The sequence below is a fragment of the Cinclus cinclus genome, chromosome 2, assembly GCF_963662255.1.
Source record: "Cinclus cinclus chromosome 2, bCinCin1.1, whole genome shotgun sequence".
Taxonomy (NCBI): domain Eukaryota; kingdom Metazoa; phylum Chordata; class Aves; order Passeriformes; family Cinclidae; genus Cinclus; species Cinclus cinclus.
The window spans coordinates 91,735,221-91,761,275 of record NC_085047.1 but is presented as its reverse complement, the minus strand read 5'-3'; the positions used below and the strand labels follow the sequence as shown (position 1 = coordinate 91,761,275).

Below are 26,055 nucleotides of genomic sequence, written 5' to 3'. Positions count from 1 at the left end.
CCCAGCCTCAGGCTTCTGGCCAGATGGTTTTCAACAGCTCTGCTGATTCTGGGAATGTCCAAACTTGGGCCACCCAGAGCTCCTTCCTGTATTCTGGAAAAATAAAACAAGCCCCATATCTTTTAGAAATGTAGGTAGTTTCTAATAGCATTCTTGTCTGGTTGTTCACTGATTTAGAGTCAGTGTATGCTAATTCAGAGTTAAGGATTCATAGCATTTATACTTGGCCTTTGCTTTTCCAAAGGCAGCCAGGTAGTGAGCAGGGGACATGCTCTGCATGTCAGGCAAACACTTAACTAGGAAAGCAGATTGTTTACTGACTGCAAGTTTCTTTTTGATTGACATCTCCTACCTGTAAGTTGTCTCCAACTCATTTCTTCTGCCTGTTACAGCTCTCTTTGCTCAAAGCAGAAAGATTTTGATTTTCTTGCAATTACCATGAGAGGAGAACATATCTTCAATTGGTGCTGAGTTGATAATAAATCACAAATGTCTAGGACATGAAAAAGCTGTGTGTCTGGTCACTGAAATGAAATAATAGGTCTTGACATGCAGAACAGCCACAAATGGCCTGTTTCCACCACCCTCGCTCACACCACACACAAATTTGTTTATTTTGGTTTATTCACTGTTCTCCTAAAAAGGAATGTCTTGTTCTATGCATGTTTTAAAAATGCAGTGATAAAAATAGATAATTACAGTAACTTCTTTGGCCAGTAATATGTGTCTCGTAGTGTAGAAGCAGCCAAAAACATGTTTAAGATCATGCTGATCTCAGTGTTTTGTACTCTAGTCTTCTGAATTAAAACAGGAATACTGGCCTTATTATTGCTTGGAGAGGGAAAAGCTACTTTTATTTCCAGTCAGAACTGGTCCCCAAACCATGTATCAGAACAAACCACTTTTAAGCAGCCCATTCCATCTTGTTAAGCCCTCCTATCCCAATCATGCCTGTGTAATGGGAAAAGGGTATTTTAACTCTGCAGGTCCCAGGCCATTTTTGCTGCATATGGGAGGTCAAAACCAAAGTCTGAAGATCCAGATTTTGAATGCAAAAGCATAGGGCATCCCACAAAATGGCTGAGTTAGCACACTGTGCTCCAGGATTGGTTTCCAACCTGCTTTGAGAAGCAAGCATGTGGGATGGATCAGTCACTGCTTTGATTAAGCTGATGCAGTCAGTGACAATACGTGCTCCTCTTCTGCAGATCCAGGATGTGCTCCTCTTATATAAATCCAGGACTTAGGAAGTGAGAAACATCTGGTTTAACATCTCTTGTGGACACTATTCCATAGAGTAACACATTCATGGCTAAGCCAGAGCTGTCTGATAAACTTGTCAAAAGCAGTCATGTATTTTTCCATTCAGTAATACATTTTAATTCCATTTTGCGAGCAAAACAGTTCTCTGTGGTTACAGAGACTTTCTTCCTATCAAATAAAGCTATAGAAAGAATGTATTTTCTGACTGCTAGCTTTTAAAACCTGCCAGGTCCCCAGTCAATTTCAAAGTCAATAAGCTAAACTTCTCAGGGAAAGAAAAAAGCCTTACATGTAAAGTATTTCAATTGGTCTGTAGTGCCAAACAGAAGTGATTAATGCTTACCACACTTCAGGAGTCATTAAAATGATTTAGTGTCTGTATGGAGAGTGACTTACGTGTGCCTGCCTGTATTGTTCTAACATCTCTCCATCCCTGCAATTCCTCCTCACATAAATAAACCTTTTCAGGTTTGCATTTGAGAGCCTGCAATAAATGGTACTTATTTACTGGAGTGCTTGGATCTTTTCTGAATTCTTCTGTTTGTGGGCTTCTTCAAGATTGTTCTTGCTGTTGTTCATAATTATTTCCTTCTTCAGGAGGGTGTCACTGAAAGGGGAGATCTTCCCTTTATTGGAAGTTGTTCAGATACATTGTCTCCCTTGCTATTTCCCCACTATAACAGACTGGTTCTCTTATTCACTTCAGTGTTTGCTGTAGTGTATCCCTCCAGACCCACAGTCAGTTCCTCACGGCTGTAGAGGTCTGAGTGTCCTGGCTGCACACTCTGGGTCTCAGCAGAAAACCACCAGGCAGTGCAGCAAAGTGCTTGAAAACTCTGTCAGCCCTGGCTGCAGGCTGGTCCTGGGAGCTCTGGGCTCCATAGAGCAAATGCCCTCAGACTCAGGGGCTGGTGTCCTGGTTAAAACTCCTGTGAGCTCAGGGATGTCCTTCTGGCTTCCCGTCATGAACTTTGGAATCTCAGGATCTTTCTGCACAGTGGGTAATGCAAGTTGACAGTGTTGTAGTGGCTGGGGGTTTTTTGTGGTTAGTACTGTAGGATGATTCACACAACACTGAAACATTGAGGATAAAAGTAAGTTCCTACTTTTTTTTGGCAGGTTACATGCCATACCTTAAACAGCAAGTGCCAGCTGAAAGTGAAGAGTAACACATGCTATTGCTGTGATCTGTACAACTGTGAGAAGTAAGTACCTGTGTGCATCCCGTGGCCTCTGAGAAATTCTTGGTTGGTTGTCCTTACTTGTAAATGGTAGGGCCTGAAGAAGTAACATAGGGAGTTTGTATGCTGAGAAATCCAGTTCCTCTTCAACTGAAGTCCTGATGCCAGCATGAAGTAGGTCAGGAGTTGTTCATTAGTGTTGGTATTATTTCAGTTTCTTTGTCTTTAAATATGTCCATAAGCTTTTTGCTGTGTGATCAAAACTGATCATCACTGTTCAAATATACTACTGATGTGGCAATGCAGTTTTCCCATTAGATTTACTGAAACTTCTGCTTGGCTCATGCTTTGCACATCTCACTGTCATAGAATCACCGAATGGTTTGGGTTGGAAGGGACCTTCAAGACCATCCAACTCCCATGCCATGGGCTGGGACACCTTCCACTGGACCAGACTGCTCATCCAACCTGGTCTTGAACACTTCCACTGATGGGACAGCCACAGCTTATCTGGGCAATCTGTTCCAGTGTCTCACCACCCTCACAGTGAGGAATTTCTTCCTTATATCTAAACCTTTCCTGTTTTTGTTTAAAACCATTCTCGCTTATCTCTAACTTGTATATCATCTTACCATGCACTCTCATGCAGCCTCTGCAACCCTCTACAGCTCAGCCACATTCACTTTTCCCTCTTTCCCCCTGTATGTTTCACATCTTTCTTCCTTCCTATTTTATTTTGGTTTTGCCTCCTCTTCATATGCTAGCAGCCCTGAATAACCCCAGTCCTCTGTAAGACTTGGCTAGTGTGATACCAGACATAAACATTTTAGGCATAGAGAAGCAAGGTGGGTACAGTCAAGCTTCTACACAAGGCTTCTGCATGAAAAAGTAGCTCTAAGCCAGATGATATCTCAACTAGAAAAGTAAAATGACATTTGGGACTAGAGGGAAGTGATTTATGCATGAGTATTTCGTATGCAGATGGGAGACACAAAGTAAATGAAGGTCTATGAAATGGATTAAAATGCTATGTAGAGTTTTTTGCATATGTAAGAAATGTTAAATCTGGACATGATGGAGGTATACAAAAGTGGGAAAGGTAGAGAATGCTCAGCTTGGTGCCTTTTCTATGACAGATGATGGAACATAGTATTTCAATATAGTATGTATATAATGAGAATGCTTCTTTCCATGGTACACAGCTAATGCCTGCATGTGAACACTGAACCACACAGCTCAACTCATCACAGAAAAGAACAGGGGCATTAAAGAGGTGAAAGTATTTGGAGTTGTCAAAAAAAGTGACAGAAACTGTTGCTTAAGGTACAGAGGAGAGGAGACTGTTGCTTAAAATATAAAGTATACAAGGAGAGATCAGGCATATTTCCCTTTCAGATGGAGATCCTCAGTGCCATTTTTCTGAGACACTGAGTTTGTTTGAAACACTTGGGACTGATCACTGCTGTGACATTATTCAATGATACAATTAAATATGTGTGTTCTGATATTGTCAACATCCTACAGTGGACAGCAAGAACTTATGGCACTGGCATGGACAAATTCAGGGCAAATAAGCAGTCACACTGCTCTGGAGACTTGGAAATTCCAGTTCACAGGATGGCTAGAGAGAAGTAGGAGAAGTCACAGGACCACAAAGGGATTTGTTGTCAGCCATAGAATAGACTGATGTGAAGGCAGGATTGTAAATCAAATTTCCTCAGCCTCATGACAGCTGAAGCTGGTTTATTTAGTTAAGATGAGCTCATGGCAGGGACCAGGTGAACTCAACCCAGTAGTGGTTCTTCAGCACCAGAACCATGACCTGAAGCTATTGCTTGGATATTTCCAGAAGTTACTGTCCCTGGCTTGGTTCTTCCTAGAAATGGTGGGAAGCATTTGTGAACTGCTTTGCAGAGCTTTCCCTAACCACACATGCACATGCTGACCCATGCACTGTGAATGGGGGAGCAGAAGATTGAACACAAACTGCTCAATTCTGGTTTCCACCATAATCTGATGGCAATTTGGCAATTTCATAACAATGGAAAAACAGGCTTGGCATTTAAAAAAATCTTTACAACTCAAATAGCTGCCCTAGGAGGTTGTTAGTGGGCTCAAATTGAGGCAGGTACTGGAAAGAACTGCAGGAACATGTGGTTTCAAATTTTGCAGTAGGATATTTCTGGCTTTTGGCAAGACAATGAGGTCTAACTTCACCAGATGCCTGATTTATAATAACCAATGTGGTGTAGAAATATGAACAAAGATTTCTGGATAGTACAATCCAGAGTGTAATGACATCTTTATACTGTACTGTGTTGCATGAATTTGGAACCACAGACACCATAAACAAACGTAGCCAGCTGGCAGTATCTCCCTTCCTGTGCCTGAATTAATGCTTAAGCAACTTGCTTTCCCCAATTTCTGAGATGCCAGCAGATTTCTAGGTGAGCTGGGGAAAAAAGCAAAGCTAAGCAAGCTTTATCTGGTAGCTAAATGGCAAAGGCAGTATAGCAAGATTATGTGTCTGTATAGAAACACTGAACAAAAAATAAAGAAGGGTCCATGCTGGTAACCACCACCAATCAGCCAAACTAGGGTTGATGTTAGTTGGATTATATTCGATGCTGGCCTTAGCAGAGCCAGTTTTTCAGCAGGGCTTTCTCCAGTTCTTCTGAGCAATTTTTGGTGGGTGCATGGATATAGTACTTTGGCAAAGAGGAAACCAAGCAGGAAGGAGTTGGATCCTGTAGTGCTCTGCATTATGTGCAAAACCATTCCTGCCACAGTGACCTTGTCTGCATTCTCTTTCAGTTCAGACCAGTCCTCCAGTTACTACGAATTTCTGGGCGTGAGCAGCTGTCAGGATGTGCTTCACCTGTACAGACTGTTGTGGTCCTCCACAGTTCTCAACATCATTGGCTTGTTTTTGGGGATTATCACAGCAGCCATTCTTGGGGCATTTAAAGACATGGTAAGGCTCACAGTCTTTTTTTCTTTATGTGAGGGCTTTCAGCTTGTTGGCATTATCAAATTAGTTAAAACCAAGGAAGTATAAATGTACAAAGGAGATGCTCTAAATGTGTTCTGGGTGTTGTGGGAGTCTGGAATCTTATGAGCCACCACAGAAGGTACCAAGAGTGTAACACAGGTTCTTGTTAATAGCTCACTTGGGGCAGATTAGAATGAAACAGCACTGAATGTCGCTGCTTTTAAATAAACAATGTAGGGTTTATTATGGAACAGTTCGGTTGCAAAGAAAAACAGGTATGGAGCTGTTTTGGTGGTTATTTTCTCTAGTAATACAACATGAAAGCACTGCAATATGAAAGTGCATCACCCAAGTACACACACAAGGGGGAGAAAAGAAAGAGGGAAAGGACAGGAGTGTGAGGATCTCAGCACCCACAAGAGGCAAGGCTTGGTTGCTGCACAGTCTTGGTCAAGGTGGTGTCATTGTCCATGTCTGTTTGGTGGTGGAGAGAAATCCACAGAACATAACATCTATTGGGTCTATATTCACTCTGGTTTAGGTGAGAATGCTCAGGTACATCCCACTAGGCCGGGAGCTTGATACAATAATGTGAATTATGGGATGCCTTGGAAGTCCTTGACACCTTCTAAGACAACACAGCTGCCCATCCTAGCAGCAGTTGAATCTGTTATGTCCCATCAGCAGAGATAAAGATGCTGAGGCCACAGTACCTCCCTGGTACTTCCTCGGGGGGTAGAGAGGGACCCCCACAACTCAGTGGTTTGTGCAAGAGAGCACAACTTATCATGACAAGGGTCACAATCCTCTCCATAGGATCCATCTCCTATCTCACTCACAGTCCATCATTCCTGTCCCCCACCATGCCTTATCAGATCAGAGGTTTAGCCATCACACACCCAAAAGTTCACCTGCTCTGAGTCAGCTGAGCACCTTGGTGTCTCAACAAATGGGAGAATGTTTACAGTCATTGTCTCTTAATTCAGCCTCTCTCATGGATTTATATCTTCAGGCAAAGCTGTTGGCTGTTGTCAGCTGTTCACAGCTAAGTGGGTCAAGCCTGGACAAATACATTAATTGAAGAAATAAAACACAACAATGTAAACAAATGCTGGCAATTCACTTAGTGGCATGTTTTTACCCTTCTAATTCATGACTGAACATGTGGGCCAGCATGGAGTATGAGGATGCTAGTTTGTAGCTAACATGTAAAAGTCAAGTCCTACCTGTGAGTGCTCAGCCTTGTGTAGTTATTTTCCCTAAAAATGGGGATGAATCCTGGAGTACCAGTCGAGGTTTTATTTAAACAGTTGTGTGATTAGGACACTTCAACATCCTCTTTTTTTTCAGTAAGGAGTGTCACCTTCTAAGTACTCCCTGTGCCACACCACTGTTTTGTGCTGATGTGCACCACAGCATTCAGAAGAGACTGTGTGGTGGGAGGGATTCTCCAATAAAGTCCCTCATTTGCCTGGACTTACTGACACGAAAAAGGGTGAAGTTGCTGTTCCTGGGATTATCCCTGTCAGTGGCCATGTTGCTAAAGCAATGCCTAAAGACCAAGCAAGAGGGTCATGATTTACTAGGCTCCCAGGAGAGTAGTCAAATTAAATGGGCAGAGGCATGCAGATGGAGATGAAATGCAGAAGCCAAAGGGAGGTGTGATAGTGGCACAGGTTATTTTAAATCCATGTAGTATTCTGGTGACTACTGCAGAAATCTGAATAGATGGGTAAAATGAAAGATGGGTAGAAAGATGGGTAAAATGAAAAAAAAGAGAGAGAGAGAGAACAGGGAAGAGAAGGCAATAGAGATAGCTGAGATTTACATCAGGACAGGAGCGGGAGAACTGGCAGGAAGGGGCTGCTCAGAACTGGCACTCAGTGAGCCAAAGACCCAGTCAGACTGGAGAGCATCCAGGCCCAGCTTTGACCACCAGCATTCCTTAGCAAGCCTAGGCTATCTGCAGTGTGTGTTGGGTGCTTAAAACCAACCTTAAAATACAGCAGGGCTATATGAATTGTTTGAAATTCACCTTTGTTAAATGTTGCAACATTTCCTAGAAATATTCCTCTGGCTATCTTCAGCCAAACAAGTGCACTGAGCTATCACATGTAAGAAATGTGCAGCTGAGCTCTCCTTTATGTAGGGGACTCCTGCAAGGAATTGATAACAGATTGCAGCCAGCCACTACAGAGTTGCAGCTGCCCAAAGGGAGTAAAAGCAGTTTTCCCATTTTAATTCATCCCCTCCCTGTGAGAGGAGCTGAAGGGGAGCAGAAACAACCACAGTGGGAAATGAGGGGAAGAGCAGCTTGCATGTGAAGTGAAGCTTCGTCTTCATGGAGTGAAGGCAGCCATCATCTACAGTAAGTTTTTGGGAGAGCACTGCAGCTTAGTGCTGCTAAATGTTTTCTCCTGCCTAGCAGATGGGTGTGAGTGCACCTGTGGGAAGTGTGCAGAGAGCCAGCCTGAGTCCACCTAACCTGTCTTGCTCAAACCTAACCTGGTGTGAGACTTGGGCTGATGCTTTGATGCAGTTCTGTGCTTTGCAGGGCCATCACTGCACTGCTCGTGGAGAGGAGCACTGAGCCAAGGAGGTGTTCCTGGGAGAGCTGCTGTCTTCCTGATCTGGCACATTCTCTTGCTGGGAGGCAGAGCCTGGGTCACAGTCTGGGTCCTCTGACTGGGTGGCCTAAAACCATGGAAGGAACTTGCAGCAGAAGTGGATATGCAGCTTAGCTGGAGTGAGTCTGACCCCAAGCTTAGCTGGACTGAGTCTGTCAGGGCTCCAGCTAAATTTTCATCTGAATAAGCTGTTCAATATCTACACTGAGTAAGCAGAAGGATGTCTTAGTTCAGGGGAAAGTTGAGTTTGTGTCAGTCACCTCAGCTTGTGAAAGGCTTACTAAAGCAGCAATCCAAAATGCAATGACTGCTCCTTGCTCCTGCCTGGGCTTTTTCAGGGTTCTTTTGAGTTAGTACCAGAGGTAATTTGCCCATCTGCTGCTCCCTTTCCTTACAAAAGGAGTAAGTCTTGGAGGAAGATAGGGGTCAATAAAACGTCAAGCAAAAGAGGAAAAGAAAGGCGCAGGGGACTGAAATAAAAAGAGCAAAAAATTAAAATATGTGAGAGAACTATTTACTTTGCTTTAGGATGTCACCTTCTCACATAAATGCTTACTGGCATTTTGCAGGAAGAACTGCAAAGCCCCCTGAAATGCCTCACAGCATTGCTTTGGGATTGACTTCCAGAAAACACAAGGCCAAGCTGACTAGTCAAACAAAAAACATCATGTTTATCTCTGGGGAATGCTGACAGCCAAACCATATTACAAAGAGAGTTTGCAAAACAGTGCCCTTTCGTTTAAACCCATCATATTTCCTGAACAGAAAAAAAAAAAAAAGGTGTTGTTTTGGTTGTTTCGGCTTTTCTTTCTTGTGACAAATTCCCTGCAGATCCTGGCACACTCCCTGTGGTTTTGCTGCCTGCCTGGGGGCCATGCTGGCTGAGTGAGAAATATTTCATGCTTTCCTGACCCCCAAGGTGTCAGCTCAGTGGCTGCTGTGTCACCCATGGGGCTGCTCTCTGTGATCTGCAGGGTGCTGGGGGAGCTGCTGTGGTTACAACAGGAACCCTCCTTTTCAGATCTACAGCATGCTTGGATATAGGACATGGAGGCAGTTACCTTAAAGTCACCTCTAACAAAAAGCTGATTAAGGCATTACATCAATAGATGTAGCCAAAGTACCCAAAATGATTGCACACTGTGATTGTTTCTTACAGGAGTTGCAGGTAAAGACTTACCTGGAAAATTTCACTTGCTGAAGCTGAGTTAATCTAGAAATTCCCTTCCCTGTCTTGATATTCATTTGATGACTTCTGGATGTTTTTCTTGCCAAGGAATCTGCCTGCCCTGAGTTTAGGGCTGAGTTAATCTGAACTACTGATAATCCTGAGGGGAGGATGGGGAGGTGGGAAGGGGATGCCTTTTAAATTTCTTTTTAATTAGTCTCCTTCTTGCAGTCCTTGAAGGAATCTGAACAGATTAAATAGCATTGCTTTATCCCCTCTCCTCTTCTTCATCCTGCTCTAAAAAGGAAAGCTAAACTAACCCCTAATTACTGAGCTACTTGCCATGGGTTTATGTCTTAGCACTCCAGCAACTAAAGGTGCAGTCTGATGTGAGAAGTAGCTAGAGGTCAGACATAAATGCTCTGGCAGGTCTGTGTGACACCAGTGAGTTGGCTCTGTTAGCACTCCCTGGCTAGTTCATAGCTCCTTATCTCTTTGATTTGGGTGTTGGTGGAGTTTAGAATGTCTCAACCTACCCATGTATTTTAGGTAAGTAATTTAACACAGAGTAATTACTGGAATACTTGATAAAAGCATCCAACCAGCTTCAGTAACCCCTAATTGTTGCTGGCCCTGGGCTGAGACCAGACAGCATGGTTATAGGGTACTTTGATTAATAGATGTGGCATGGATGGCTCCCCAAATTTGTCTTCTAGGACTGTTAAGATGTTAATCCTTAGGAATTAGAGAGCATTGCTCTGTGGGTGGATGGAATGTGAGAGGACAGAGAGAGGTTCCCAAGAGAAGAAGCCTAAAGGGGTCAAACAGCAGCACTCAGAGACCCACACCAGAAAGCTGGTGACAGATGCAGAACAGGCATCTATATTTCCAATCTGTGGATAAAACAAGTGTTTCTTGACTCATTTATGTCAAAGTGGTCTGATTTTATCCCTTCTCTGAGGGAGGAAGGGCACACTCTATGGCTGTGGCACTGGCCCCAAACCTTTGGTTCTGAAGCAAGCAGGTTACCTGCTCCTCCTCCTTACTCCTGAGGCAGTGACTTTTCATCTCTCCCCACCATATCCACCCAGCAGGACAGGTAGAAAGGTGGGTACCTTGCAGGTGAGAGTATTTTGAGGGGGTGCCTTGAAGATGAGAGACTTGCCTCTCCCATGAAATAAGGCAGTTCTCTCTGCCTTAAATCCCATCCTTTCTCCGTGCCAGCTCCTGAAATGCCAAATTTCTCCAGGAAACTAAAGTCTAGATTTTTCAGTAACCTTATGTGGTACATCAGTGACCTAGATGATGTTTTCCATGTACAAACACAATTTATATACCTCTTTCTCAATCACAGAGAGATCTCGCACTGTCTCCAGAGGATCCAGTGGTTTATATCTCCCACTGATAAATTTCAAAGGAAATGAAAAGAAAAAAAAAATCCTGGCTGCCGCTTTCAGCATTTGTCTGGCAACTACCATACTTTATTATTTCAATGAAAAGAAAATTCCATGCTCTCATGTGGAGGAATCTGCTAACAAAAACAAAGGAAATAAAAGAAACCACTGGATTCACCTCATGAAAACGTTTCACAAAGCTCTGTTGCTCTGCTGTCTTTCACAAATTGTTATATAGCACAGGGTTTTGGGGTTTAACACAAACCCTCTTTCATATTTAGCTTTTGCTCTTTTTTCCTGACCAAGATTTTTTAGCTGGTTTAATGTGAGCTGTTACTTCTTCCTGCAAACTTCATTTTTCATTGTAATTAAAAGACATGCCAATAAAGCCATGAGAGAAGGATTTTCTGCAGTAGGAATGAGGTAAGCACATTGAGAGTGATGCTGGAGAGCCGGCAGCAATCTCTATTTCCCAAGTGAGAGTGGGCTGTGAAAGAAGAGCAACTGGAAAGAGAGTTCTAGGTAGATCTGTGTAGGAAAGCAGAGAAAAAAGACTTGAGGGCATCAGATAGTTGCTATTGGAAGGAGTCTGCAGCAAATGGTGAAGGATTTGGTGTTTGGTGCTGGATGAATAAGAAGAGGCAACCAAAGCTGTATGTTGTGCTCTTCTAGGTGTCTTGGATCTGAAGTCCTGCCAGTGCTGCTGTAACTGTTGCTAGGGAAGCACCAGCAGCCTTTTTCCAAGGGAAGAAGATTAAAATAGCTGTGTATTTTTACTCAGAAAACACATTCCGGATACACCCTCCTCTCATTCTGTCTGCTCTTTGGTGTTTTGTACTCCTGGTGTTATGTTAGAAAATAGAAAGTTGTTAAATTGTCTTGTTGTTTGTGTTAGGAGCAGTCCCTGCTCCAGCCCTCCATTGTACTGACTGATATATTGTTGTCTTCTGTGCTCAACAGGTACCTCTGTCCCAAATTGCTTTCAGTGCTGCATCTCCTCCTCAGATCCTGTACAACCCTGCCCAGCAGATCCTGACATATGCTGGTTTCTGTCCTTCTGCAGCAACAATTTCTACATATCCATCGTACCCACTACCCCTTCAGGTACAGTACAAAAACACACCCTCAGTAAAAACACCAGCAGAAAAGCATAAGCTGCTACTCAGTACAAACCTTGCAGGGATAGGTCTTAGCTGGATCCCAGCTCCCAGGTCTGTCTGTGGGATGACTTTGTGCCCAGTTTTCTGGGCTGTTCTCAGACCTCAGGTTTCCTCTGGTTGTCCTTTGGACTCTTGCCTGCTGATGAAGTAAAAGTAGCCAAGAGTAGAGAGAGAGAAGGGGATAGAAACACATGAAATTAAGCTGAAAAGATTAATGTAAGTAGCAATGAGGATCCATTGTGACTGGTCAGTCCTGTGTCCACTGAGAAATAAAATTCCATTGCATTTACCCTAAATTCTTATCTGTGCTCCAAAATAAACACAGTTATTTCCCTAGATTTCTACTTTTTCAAGTAAGTGTGTTCATTTATCTTCCTTCCCCTTCATAACATTCAGAGGCAGACACCATCAAGCTGTCAGGAGACATTAGTAAGAAACACTGGGATGGTTAGTAAGAAACAATTGGAAAATTTAACTCTATTCCTGGGGAAAAAAATAAAAGCAAGCCATCTCCCTGTATGTATGAACTCATTATGTTGCATTTTGGAGAGAAGTAATTTCTGCATCAATATATGAATTAAAACTATCATAATAAACTTATTCAAAGGTACAAATCATGAATGATGGAAGCAGGAATGATTAGGAACAGCCAGAAGCTTACCTGTTATCTGCTTCCATTGCTCAAGAGCTGTGGGTTGAATCTGTGTGGCTGGAAGTCTGAGGTCTTCATGTTCCATCTAAGTGCTTCAAGCTGCTGGATTCAGACCTTCACAAGCCCTGCCTCAGATGGTTGTAGTCCTTAATCCTAGTCTGGGTCTGGGATTCATCTGACTGAACACAGGGGCTGTTGGCATGATGGGGTCTAGTGGTGCCTGATAATGAGATCAAGTAGGCACCTGTCCCCTGCTGCTACTCTGTGAGGGTCCAGGTTCAGGTCCCATTATCCCTGGGTCACATCTGTGTGGACATCTGGGATATCCCATGGCATCCCAAAAGGGCTGGACACTTAGGTGTGGGAAACTGAATTAAGTTTTAGCTGTCCACAGAGTAGAAGACACTGGCTGAGCTGGTCTACCCTTTAGGGTCACCAGTGGATTATCACGGGCTAAAGGTATATGACATTCATTCCTGGTCCTTTGCTGTATCCACTATCCACTGATTAAATGCTTGCCAGAGAGGCAAAGTCTGTAAAATAAATCAGCCATATGGGAAAAAAAAGGGAGATAGCAGGAATACATATTGAAAGGATGTAACCAGCATTTCTTTTGTTTACTGTGACATGTGCCAGCAAAATAATACATCCCTTACTGGTACAGTTCAGCCACAGCTAGTCTTGGTAGCAGGCCTGCCAGCTGGGCAGGTAATGGTCCTGCTTAGCTGGGCAGGGACTGGTGGTGATAATAGCAGTTATGGGTTGTGCCAGTTATTCCTGCTAGAGAAGAACTCACTGCAGAAACAATTCCAGGCAAACAGATGGAAGCAGTGGTTGCAGTCTGAGAGGGGAGGGAAGCAACAACTCCAAAATTAATAAAACCCCAAGCCAGCCCAAGCCCACACCAACTAGGTTTGGAGCTGATGTATCTAGCAGGTCTGTCAGTACATCTGCACTGCATCAGAGAGTTAAAGGGCATAAATGAGCCTTTCTGTTGGTATGTCCCCATTCTCAGTCACTAAGTCACTGTGTGGTACAAATGCAGTAAACATTCTTCTTGCCAGGAGGGTTTGACCCATGGCAGCAGCCCCTGCTCACAAGGAGCCTCATGAAGGAAGCAAACACCTTGGCAGGGGGTCTGCCAGCCCTGGACAGCTCTGAGATGCCATTGTCCAAGGGCATCTGGCCCTGGCCTTCTAGGTTGTGACTATTAATTTTTTTAGCTGCAGGGAACATCACTTGCCCAGATATTTCATTTCCCTTGAAAAAGATCCACGATTACTTCATATTGTTTTTAAATTCCAGGCATTTTAAGTTCACTTAAAGTCTGAACCTGAGGGGAGTTGAGCCCAAGTCTTCAGCTGAAGCCCATAGACTGGAATGTGCTGGTGTATGAGAGGAGGAGTAAAATTCTCACCTTCTTGAAATCAGTGATAAAACTTGGTTTAAAGCAGTAGTAGGCTTTTATGCTGAATATTATTCCTTACATGTGTTCTTTTGTTTTAACAAATCCCGCTTGTTTTTGAAGATGGGCTACTTCCCAAGCCCTATTTATTTTTCATGCCTTTTTCAGCCAAAGCCCCATCATAGCTGACTGCCAAAGAAGGAGACACGTGCCTACCTGTAAAATTTTCTCTTAAGACAAATCTGCATTGGCAAAGGAATAAGACCTTCCATTTATGCAAGTATTTATAACTGAGATTAATTACATCAGAGGTAATTTAAATTTCACAGTGATGCCTGGAAACGAGCAGCTACACGTAACTTAATCAGACAGTCAGGTGGTGTGCCTCACCCAGGAAGCCAAGCATCTTTTCCTGCAGAAATTCCTGTTCTGCTCTATTGCCTAACTGTCTGCACAATGTCTATTAAAAACAGCTTGGGTTACAGATGGAATCTGTCTTGTTTCACTAGACACCATCATTGCCACACTTAAGCAGGTGCTTTAGAACTAAAGTTAATGTTGTGCTGCAATGTGTGAGAAATTTAATCATGGGGCTCATTATGTAACACACGACAAGAAACATAAAACTGCAATGGGGTTGTAATCCTTTACTGAAAAAGTTATTTTTCTTTGTCTGATACAGCCTGCCAGCAATTTTCCGGGAACATCATCTACTGACATTTCTTTATCAGAAGAAACTCAACCTCCATCTCAGTCCAGCTCCAGCTATGGTCTTCCTCCGAATGCTCCAGCTCTCTATACACCAACATACTGCTTGCCTGGAGAAAAGCCTCCACCATATGCACCATAGAATAATGAATTAATTTTAGTAGCTGGTAGGCTTTATTTTGTTCTACAGAAACCTCTGGAAACTGTGCTGTGCAGGCACCACTAGACTTCCCAAAGGAGCCCAGCACAGAGTGTGTTACCACCACTCCACTTTTACCCACATCTCCCTGTGAGTTGGGCAGAGCCCTGGAACTATAGGGGCAGGCATGTCGTCACTCGGTTTACCTGCAGTCAGATGTAGTAGAACTTTCTGGCTACTGCAAAGCATGAGATGTTTCCCTCTCAGTCTACTGCAGAATAGATTTTCTTCAAGAGGAAAAATGAAGAAAGCACTCTGCATATGTGTTCTGCTTTCATAAACCACCATTGAGGGGATTGAGCCTGTGTTGTCTGAGTGGGTAGCCAGGAGCTCTCAGAATCAATAATTTTGGGTAGCAAGAGTTTGTTTGCTTGTAGTGTTAAAATAACTCTTCTGGTGAAAGTGTTGTACCAATAAAGTGTGGCAATTATTTTACAATAAAGTTCACTGTGTATATTTATACTATACCTAAGGCTGTGTATATTTGGAAGGAAAGGAAGACAGAAGAACAGAGGAAGAAGTACCCTACCAAACAGTTTCCCTTTTCAGGTTTCAGATAGAAAGGCCAATTCTGTTTGGACTGTTTTATCTGAACTTTGTGCCAGTCTAGTCTGCATAGCGAAATGTCACATTAATGCACTAAAAATACCACTCCCAGACATGTGTTTTAGGCTACACTTTAATGTTCAAATTAATTCCTTTCTTGTCAAAAGAACACCACAACCAAAACCGTTTTAGGTTAAATGCCCCCTATTTATTTTTAAATTAACCCAAGACCTGATGCAGGCATTTTACAATGAGTGAAACGGAGTGAATGAGGAGAACTAATTCCTTTATTTATTTATTTAATTTATTTATATTCTTCAAAGGCTAAGCAACACTACCTTTGGCAGTGCCATTGACAGGAAAAAAAAAGCCGTGTCCCTGTAGTCTACACCCTGCCTCCTCACTGTGCACCACATTAGCTGGAATTGCTTTTGGAAGAAATCTGCCATATTTTGGGACAGGAGTACTTACAACCGGCATGAAAACCCATCTAAATGCTGCATCCCTTCACTGCATTTTGCTCCTGCAGGAAGGGTGTTAGTGCTGTTTGCTCTATAGGTCTTACAGTCTAGTCAGACAATGAAACTCTAGAAATTTCCTGAAATGCCAAAGAGTAAAACAGGGAACTGAAGGTATTTCTCACTAACATTTTAAGCAGCTGCTCTGTATTATGAAGATATTGGAAAAAAAACTATACAAACAAAACCAGCTTACTTGACAATTTCCTTTGAAAGGAAGTGACACCACTAGACCTGCTTGCAATAGGAAAAAAAGAGCCATCATCCTTTTGCATACTTTGCAACTTCCAAGAAATATCTGTTAATTCATGTGTTTTACCTCTATGTATAAAAAACAGATTCAGTACTGATACACATAAGAAGAGAGACTAATTTATATGGACCATAAAAACCAACTTTTGTTCAATTAAAGTTTTTCTGAGATGCAAAGTTTTAGGCCAGTGAGCAGTGATGAGGTGCCTTATGTGTATTGTTGACGAGGTGAGTTATTCAAACGTGGCTGAGAGGAACAGAAGTCAGAGACCATTGGTTTTGTTTTAAATATTAATTTAAGGCATCCAAAATGCTTAGTTCTTGTGCAAATACATGCTGTGAAAAGCATGGTCCCTCTGATTATGAAATAAATGAAGCTACACATTTACTTCTTTTTACTTGCTATGAATACTACCAGGGGAACCATCTGGGTTAATTCTGAGGGAATCAATGTCCAGAATAGACTTGATCCCTTTGAGCTGAGCACCTAGACTAACTGAACAAGGATTAAATCAATGTTTCTCTTGGCTTGAAGCAAGTGACTGAGAGGGAATGAAGGAATGCTTATTTGCTTATTGCAGCTACCTCTTCATCCAAACCTTTCTCCAGTATTGTACTTCAGCAGGGTATTAAAAAAATTCACCTTTACACACCCCTCCTCCCTCCTGCCCCTCTCACCCCTGCTTCTTCTGTCATTCTCCAGACTGAGAAATTCTGAGTTACTCTTTTTAACCACATTTTGAGTCAGGGTGCATTGTGGTCTATGCAAAATATCTTCACATATATGTACACATATGCAAAGTCCATGGGCAATTCTGCTCTGAGTTAGAAAATTCTGCTCTTGTACATGTGACATTTAGTGTAGAACTGCAGAGTACCATAACGTACCACAGGATTCACATTTCCAGGACCCAAAATAATTCTGGCCTCATAAGTAGTGTCACTTACATTAACACAAAGGTCAGACATGTTTGTGATTCATTTGTGAATCACATGGTAGTTTTTTTGGGAACTAGGACAGAGATTTTACAAAAATACCAGACGTGAAACTATTTTGCTAGCATGTTTCATTTGAAAAGAACAAAGTAAAACAGGACTTGTTTGATCTTCTTGGTTTAAAAATGGCTTCTGAGTCTGTTTTTTTTTTTTTTTTTCAGTGAAGTTAGTCCAAGTTAAAAAGATGGGAAATTTTTGTGCTTGGACCCCAGCTGCCAGCCCAGCCCTGGGCAGCCGCTCGCTCATCCTCCCTCGCTGGGATTGGGAAGAGAATCAGAGGGGTAAAAGTGAGAAACTCGGGCTGAGATAGAGACTGTTTAATAGGTAAAGCAAAAGCCACACACACCAGTAAAGGGGGGCAAGGAATTCATTCACCACCTCCTGTGAGCAGGCAGGCGTTCAGACATCTCCAGGAGAGCTGGACAACGTCACCTGAAACAGTGACTTGGGAAGACAAAGACCATCACTGTGTGTATCCCTCCCCTTCCACTTTTATCCCCCAGCTTTATTTGCTGAACATGGCACCATATGGTGTGGGATATGCCTCCGGTCACTTGGGATCAGCTGTCCCAGCCGTGTCCCCTCCCACCTCCTTGTGCAGCCCCAGCTCCCTCACTGGTGGGTGGGGAGAGAAACAGGAAAGGTCTTGACACTGTGCAAGCCCTGCTCAGCAATGGCTAAAACATCCCAGAGTTACCAACACTGTTTCCAGCACAGACCCAAACTACAGCCCCATACTGGCTACTGTGGAGAATATTTATAAAAACAAGCACAGAGCTGTGTTTCAGTAAAGGACTAAAATAACTGAAAAACACAGAAAATAAAACACTGTAGTATGGACATTCTATTAAACAGAATATCTTCAGGATTTCCAGCTCTTCCTGAAGATACTAATCTAATCTTTATTGGGTACTCCATCAAATCCAGAGTCATCACCTGTAACATAAAGCTGTTTCAGGAACAAGGTGGTTCCCCTTGCTCAACTGAAGAAAAAGCAAAAACATAGAACTACTGCTGGGTTTTCCTATCCATGCACAGTCTCTCAGTAAGTTATTACTGTCTAGTGAGAAATTTCCTTTTACACTTGTGTCTGGTCAGACCTGACAGTAGCTTTTCTCCAAGTAGAAATGAGTAGGTTGATTGAAAGTGATAAAGTTCTGTTCTTTTCTGCCCCTACTGCGTTACAGCTCATTGATTTGAACATGGTAAGAAGTTATGATGCCATGTCTAATGGCAAATAGGGTACCTTGCCTTCTCTGCTAAATAAATCAGGGATCCTTGCCAGAAAATATGCTTGGAATAGTCTTCCCCTTCTTTCCTCTTCTCCTCTGGACAGTTGTACCTTCACAGTTTGGTCACATATGACTAATGACACATTTTAGACTAATGTGTCATCCCTTTATCTGCTTAGGGAAAACATAACATGACTGGCCAAAAATAATTTATAAAAGACCTTGTGGAACTAGAACTTTTTCAAGCTAATCCTCTGAAGGATGGTGTAAACTCAGCCACCCAATACTTGGATTTTGTACCACAGCATATACCAATATTACTCAGTTTATTAATTTGATGCAAGATGAGGACCAAATAAAACAAAATTTAAGTGACTCAAGACAGGCTAGGCAAAACTCATCCCAACTTCAGAAGGACAGCTGAAAAACTGAACACACTATGGTTCTGAAACCTTTCCTGCATAAACCTCCAAAGATGTTCTCATCTCTTGCAGTTCAGCCTGGCTAATTCTCACAGCTCAAGCCTCTTTGCTCCCACTAGGCTCACAGTGAATGAGCCAACCTAAAAATGCAGCAGCAAAAATATGTCATCACCAGATAATATTCCCCAATTCTCAACACCTCATAATTTACTCCAGCAGCTATTGACAAAAAAGCTGTATGGCTTTCAACTTATTGTGTCTTTTCATCTAAATGTTTCCTGCTGACCTAACCTAATTTTCCATTTTCTGTTGACCAAGACTTTTTCTAAAGGTCACAACTGAGTCTTCTTTCTGTGGTACCAGAAAGAGAAACTCTAGCAATAAGAATAGCAGCCACCATTTGTTCTGCAGCTGAGAAGATATGAAATACTGATGTAAGCATATAAACCCCCAACCTCCAAAGGAAAAAAAAAAATCCCAATTCAAAAAAGCAGCCCTCCCCCATTTCCCAGTGTAATATCTACATCAAACTCTACATCTACATTTGGAGTTATTGTCTCCAAATACCAGAATACAGAATAATCTCAGTACAGGTAAATTAAAAACTTGTATGTAAATATTTTATTCTCTCATATTTTGCAAATCAGAAAGCAGTGTTTGGTAATAAAAAATAATACAGAATTATTATTTTTCTTCCAGTTCACTCTCATATATTACCAGGTTTCCCACATTACTGATGAAACTGCCTTACAGTCTAAAGATAGTATCAACTTTCAGTATGTTCTGTACTTCGACTTATTTAATATTAGTCTTCTGAACTATTTACAAATATATTACAACCTTTAAACCTCAAAGCAAAGAGTATTTCAATAATCAATCTGACATAAGGATCAGTAGCTTCTACGTAACTTCAGTGTTTAAGAGAAACTATACACGCAGTGCGGTAGATCTGAATAATTTATATCTTTCAAAAAAAGAAAAAAAGCACTGAAAGTTTCTGAGTATAAAACTTTTGCATTGCTGTGGTACCTACTGATCCTCCTGGACTGGAGGACAGGAATGTGAGGTGATGTCACTGTGCTTGTAGAGAGCCTCATCTAAGTCCAGTGCCGTGTTGCTCAGTTTGAGGGTCATGCAGCCATGGTAGGACGCGGTCACCGGAGTGGAAGTGACAGGAACGTCTGTCGGAAAGGGGAGAGAAATATCTCTGACAGCTGCTTTTACATAAATACCTGCCCTGCCTAAGCTCAGATGGCTTTCACTTCAATGAATTCAAGCTCACCTTTTTCTATGCTGGGGTTTCTACCGCCCCCTGCCCTATTGGCAGGCGTGATGGAAACACCATCTGTCCCGGTGCATAAAAACCCTTCTCCCAGGCTGAACCCTTCCTCAGCTGCTCTGTGTCTCTGCAAGGCCTCCAGACCTGATGAAACCATGAAACCTTCTGCTGCACAGCAGCAAGTCTTCACTGCAGTGGCACAATATGTTCACACTGCTTTCCAGCCTCATGTTTCCCCCCTCCATCTCCGAACCCTCTGCTTTGTTATTGATGGAGATATTAGACCTTCCTCTAATGCTCTTTCTCTTCAAAATAGCTCCCAAAAGATTATAGGAAGAACTTTATGGCAGGAAAGCACTTCCCATATGCTGCCTCTACTATTTGCTGGACTCATCTTTACCACAATTTTACTTTGTATGAGCACAAGAAGGTTGCTGGCCTTCATCAGAAAGGTGCTGGAATGCATCAGTTGAATTGGTCAGGCTAATGAGACTAATTTTTACTGTGGAGATCCACAGTGACATTCTTTTAATCAGTTTACCAGGGGCAGAAAACAGATGGCAAGGAAGAAGACACTAAGTACAATCCAATAGACTAGAGGAAATTAGTCAGTCTAACTACTAACTTCTGTAATATGATGTACACACTGACCGTCAACAAACACAAACCCCACACAGTAACATAAAGACAAGAAAATCTACATGAGCTCTGTCCTCTACCTTTCCCTAAAGGTCATTAGTTTATTTACAACCCAAAGCTGAGCCAATCAAATTAGTTGTGCAATGGAAAATAATGAATGTCTCAGAGAATATTTAACTTCACAGTGATTCAGGTAGCTAAATAAATCACTTATCTTTACATTGAAGCAAGGACAACTTGAACAATAGGTTGTCCTGTTGACCCAAGATTATATGAAATTTAAAGTGTTCTGCCTGGAGATATGCAGGCCTGATGTGATCAGACACAGCTCAGACAGAACCTAGGACTGAGTGGGAGAGAGAACATGGGAGATCTGTAAGCCACAAAGAAATACTATAAATCTCTTCAGCTTCCTTAAGGAAAGGTACTATTGCTTGGTAGTTGCTTTAATTAATGATGTTATCTATTTCCCATTCCTCCCCATTTACCAAAGTTTATCTGCAAAGTCTGCTTAAAGGAATGTAGCATCTCTGTTGTAATACCACACACAAAGTTAAACTAAATTTTGAGTCAGGAGTTGAAGTTGTGACTTAACAGCTTGAAGACTCATCTAAGAAGTTAAGCAGATTGCTATTACATGTGCCACAGGGCTGACTGAAAGACAGTGTGGGCTTTCAGAATGATTTGTAAGAGATTTTTAAAAAATTCCTTTGTGTTGTAGTTGTAAATCATGTGAAAATATTTAATTTTTTGTTATGACTAGAAATGGATCTGTTTGAAATGTGGTCATGTAAAGATTTGGAAGTCCAGTTTAAATGTTCCTTCACCTGGTGGAATGCACATTTTCTGAAAAACTACCTATTGATCACATAAATTACATAATTTAGGATTTACCAGAACTAAAAATCCTGGAAATTCTTCTATTACATGGAAAGCCTTCTATTACATGGAAAATGTAATAAATATCTACGTGTTCTCTCTTACTTATTGAAACTCAAAGTAGTATTTCTTCCACATCTGCAACATTAGCTGTGCTTAGGATCAGATGTGCTTATTACACATTTGGATCCAGAATTATTTCTTTATTTGTGGAAAATGGAATAAAGACATGAAGTTTGACCACTATACTGTTTTTTCCACGGGGTAGTGAAGCACGGAAAAACCAAAAACGGCGTAATGTTTCCAAAATCTGAATGAGCCAATCTCACTTAGATCTGACCATTCAGTACTGTTATTTAACCCAGAGTGATTAAACCAGCTGATGTGCTGAAATGTTTACTTATTTGACAAATGACAGGGTTTCTCATGCAAGTACTGGGTTCCTCTCAATAGCAAAAGCAGAGTGCTGGCAGAAATTCCTGTTGCTAAGCACAACAGATCAAAGGGGGGATAGTAGCTAAACCTACAGCAGCCAGCTGAGCCTGAGCTGCCACAGCCATGGTAACTCTCACACTTAGTTCTGGCAAACTAAAACCAGTGCTGCACCCAGCACAGGTAGTCTAAGCAAACCACAGAGAACTTGGGACAGTGACAGAATGGGATGATTTTCTCAGCTGTGGAAGTCTCTGCTGTGCATCTGAGAGCAACTTAAAAGAAAGCAGGCAACCTCTTCTGCCTGTGCAGTGGCCAGTTTAGAGAATTCAATCTGAGAGTAGAAAATGGTACTTTTGGGATTTCAGCCTTGTTCCTGCCATTGTGTGAATGTCCCAGGGTATGCAGCCTCCCTCTTTCAGGTGTGACTGGAAGCCATTTGCATCATCAGCATAAAACCTCTCTAAACTCTTACTCATGGTAGGGACAGCCACACCATGTGTCCTACTACATGTGGCACCTCAGCCATCCTGTTCCAGCCTGACTGCCTCAGCACCTAACATGAGGCCAACATTTGTACCTCTCCCTTGCTTGGGCAAGTAAGGGCAAGATTTTGCTTAGCTGTGTATCAGAGTATCATCATGTGTATCAGAGACACAAGTGTTCCTTTAATTGCATTTCTCAGCAGAAGGAACTGATAAACCTGTTCAGGCAAAACAAGAAAAAAACTCCCAAACTTGGCCAAAATTCACGATTCAGATGAAAGTTTGATTTTACAGGCTCAGAAGAGAGGCACAAACTGACCTCCCAGAAGAAACCCTGCTGTTTCTGAAAAGCCAGAGAAACTATAATTGGTGTTAACCCCTTGGTTGTGCCCTGCATGCCCTCTGCTGGGAGGCACTCAGTTAAATGAGTCGTGCTGTGACCAGTTCAAGGAGAGCATCAGCCAGCAAAAATCACCATACTGGGCTTCCCAAGACTCAGGCAAAACAACTTGAGGGCCTAGTACTCCCCTCAAGGAGTGCTTCCACAGGTTCATTACATTAATGAAGAAGCTGGAACCTGCAGTCCAGCTCCTATGGATTTTACCAGGTTTAAGATAATAACCCATTTTACAGCTATCCTTCAGATTAAATCATTCCTATTGTTGAACAAGCAAAACCTCCTATTTCGATTTTTGCCTCCAGCTGCCCTCAGAAGGACACAATCATTCAAGGAAAGTGTAACTCCAGATCCATCATGTTCCTGCATTGCAGACAAAGCCTGCTCAAACAGAAGCAGAGAAGGAGTCTCACAGCTTGAACAGAAACAGTTTTCCTAACTCCCAGTTCAGCAAGGTGAGTTGGAAGTCTGTGGTCCATGGTACAGAACTGGAGGCTCACCTGGTAATCCTCCCACGTATGTCTTCGTTGACTGCAAAGAGCTCTCCAAGATGGACAGACTCTCCTCCAAGTCAGAGGTGCTTAGTTCAGTCTCTCCTGCTACCCCATCTACCCTCAGGGATAAATGATCTTTCTTGAGAAGGACGTCTACAGAGTGTTCCTTCTTATCACAGAGATTTATTGCCAGTCTGGACACAACTGTGTTCTCCAAGGCCACAATGATAAACTGAACAACAGAGGAAAGAATAAAGAAAAACAGGCAGTGAGCAGAAAAATACCTAGCTACGTTTACCCAGTACCAGGATGAGCCTAATGTGCCCTTTATTACAAATATTTAGCAGAGCCTCCAGAGAATTAGGCTTATTACTATTGCTGATTGTGTTCTGAGCTCATTTGCATAGATGAAAAACCAATGAACCAGTGGGTCTAATTCTTGAAACCATGTTTTCTCAGAGAGTGTTCTTAGTGGGTCTTGCAGAAATCATTATACTGCACTGGAACCAAACTGACTGGAACTCCTGTACTATAAATGAAAATTGACTCTTGGGATTTAGTGAAACCCTTCCTGGTTTACCCTTGTGGAATGCCAGAATATGAATATGCCAGAATGCTATGTTATGAATGCCATTAAATAATAGTTTCAACACTCCTCATAACTGGCTTTTCCCAGCACCTTTCCCACACCTAAAGCCTGTCTCTTGGCTACTTTGGGACAGTTAACTGCTAAGTGAGACTGGAAATCCCTGCTTTATGGCACTAAACAGTTTCTGTGCCAGGAAAAAAAAAAGCCCACATTCAATAGAGCAGTTCCATCTTTCACCTAAGCCACATTTGCCAAGACGTTCCTGTTAGCATCTGACACACACCTGTAAGAGGTAGAACATCAGGCAAGCACTGTTGTTTCAGACCATGCTCTGAACAGGTGGGACAAATAATAAGGCAGGCAGCAAACCTATAACAACTGTTTCTGAAATTGCCTTCCAGTTACCAGGAAACAGCAAGGAAACTTCTCTACAAAAATACTTGTTTTTTACCTGTTGTTTAAGTTTCTTTGTGGAGTGATAATCAATCAGAGATAGTGATAAAGGGACAGATGCTTCTTCTGTAACTAGGGCAAACAGCACACCAGTATCTGTTGCTGGTTGAATGACAGCATTTACTTCAATTTCCCAACTTGTCTTGGTTTCATTTCCAGAAGAAAGTTGAACTGCAGAAAAAGAAATTCATAGGACAACATGTCAAATGCATAAGCTTTTCAATTTCTCCCTGGAGAAGACCATAGGCAGATGACCATCTGGAGGGACTACCACATTCTTTATTAAAAATAATAATAATTCCAAAGAACCTTAACATAAAATAGGACTAGATAATGGCAACCATTTCCTCTTGTTACTTTATGCATTCTGCTGCTTTTCAGAATGTCAAAAGAGAAAATAAAGCTTTTTTATCACAAAGAGTTAGTCAGATTCCTGTGGCTGCCAATCTGACACATTCAAAGAACTGTTGCAAGGTAGGTCAACCAAAAACCAATTTTTGAACCAGGTTGTCCAAAGATCATTGATAAATCTAAGTTGAAATTTGACACTCAGGAAAGCCTGTGTTAAAGTCAAAACTTGTATAAGCATAGTACATTCATCACCTACTCGAACTCTTCCTGATCACCAGTCTCTCAAAACTGTGGCACATTTTACTTCACCTGTTGAACCCTGAATTAAACTTTCTGGTATCTTCTTACTACCTCAGTGCCCTTATGATTTAAAAGGTAATGCAGCATGCAAAGAAATATCTCACTCCTGCTCGTGCAACCTCCCTTCACAGGAGTAGCTTTGCTATGTCACCACATCTTGAAATACAATAATCCATTCTTTATAAAGCTTACCACTGCAAAAAAAAAAAAAAAAAAAAAAAAAAGAGAGAGACAGATAGGAAATTCACCTGCGCTATAGATGCTGCCTTGTCTTTACTTTGCAACTTTTAAATCCATGTGCTAAGTAATGTAACAGATACCTGGTGCTCCCTAATTACCATGGCACAGCAGAAAAATCCACATAACACTGAACAGATGGCTCCTGCAGAGCAGGACTTACACACCACACTGAAATAGATGGTCAGCATTTGTGTGGGTTCAGAAATACTGATAGCTGATTACACAGACAAGCAAACACAATAATCTACAACAATAAAAGGGTTTGTGAGTGCTACATTAGTATGGACAAGTTTGGTTTGGAACCTGTTATTACTGTATGCCAGTTTCATTGGCTTCTATCAGAGATATGATTAATGCATTTGTTCCAAGTGCAAGTAATGACACCCTGTGATTAAAAGCGAATCCAAGACAATAGACAATATTGATCTTTCTGTCTATCATAACCTCAAGATACAGCAGCATGGCTTGCAGATCTCCCTGTTGAGCAGAAAACAATGGTAAGGACTGGAAACACCTAGCTGTTGACAGAGAAATGTAAAGCCTCTAAGACTGAGGATGAGCTGGAACCAGTCTGAGTGTAAAATGTATTACTGGAGCTACACAGAAACAACATAATCCATGCTGGGCATATTTGCACTGGCTCAAACTATCATATATAGGCCTTCCTTCAGTGAGAACCACAAGTTTAGTCTTTTCTGCATCAATCAACAGTAAGTCTGGCATACATCTGAGTTTCACAGTGTTTATTAACCAGGTATGGTTAATGGTAGGACAACAGGTCAGAAATAAAAAAATCCCAGCC

General features: G+C 42.0%; 2 protein-coding genes across 6 annotated transcripts in view; one reads left to right on the top strand and one right to left on the bottom strand.

Annotated features, from left to right (window-relative positions):
* TMEM255B (transmembrane protein 255B) overlaps positions 1 to 15,186 on the top strand; it is a 64,582-nt gene extending 49,396 nt beyond the window's left edge. For 2 of the 5 annotated variants that reach the window (XM_062487943.1, XM_062487941.1), the window contains 4 exons: positions 2,383 to 2,468; positions 5,259 to 5,418; positions 11,586 to 11,729; positions 14,525 to 15,186. In XM_062487943.1, coding sequence (XP_062343927.1) covers positions 2,383 to 2,468; positions 5,259 to 5,418; positions 11,586 to 11,729; positions 14,525 to 14,692 — 558 coding nt within the window. In that variant the 3' untranslated portion in view covers positions 14,693 to 15,186. The other 3 variants (XM_062487942.1, XM_062487940.1, XM_062487945.1) reach the window with 2 other exon arrangements.
* Positions 15,187 to 19,744: 4,558 nt separating this feature from the next.
* GAS6 (growth arrest specific 6) overlaps positions 19,745 to 26,055 on the bottom strand; it is a 40,223-nt gene continuing 33,912 nt past the window's right edge. The window contains exons 13-15 of the mRNA XM_062515078.1: positions 24,361 to 24,533; positions 23,327 to 23,552; positions 19,745 to 19,896 (exon numbers count right to left, since the gene is read on the bottom strand). Of these exons, the coding sequence (XP_062371062.1) occupies positions 19,745 to 19,896; positions 23,327 to 23,552; positions 24,361 to 24,533 (551 nt within the window). The remainder of the gene's footprint in view (positions 19,897 to 23,326; positions 23,553 to 24,360; positions 24,534 to 26,055) is intronic.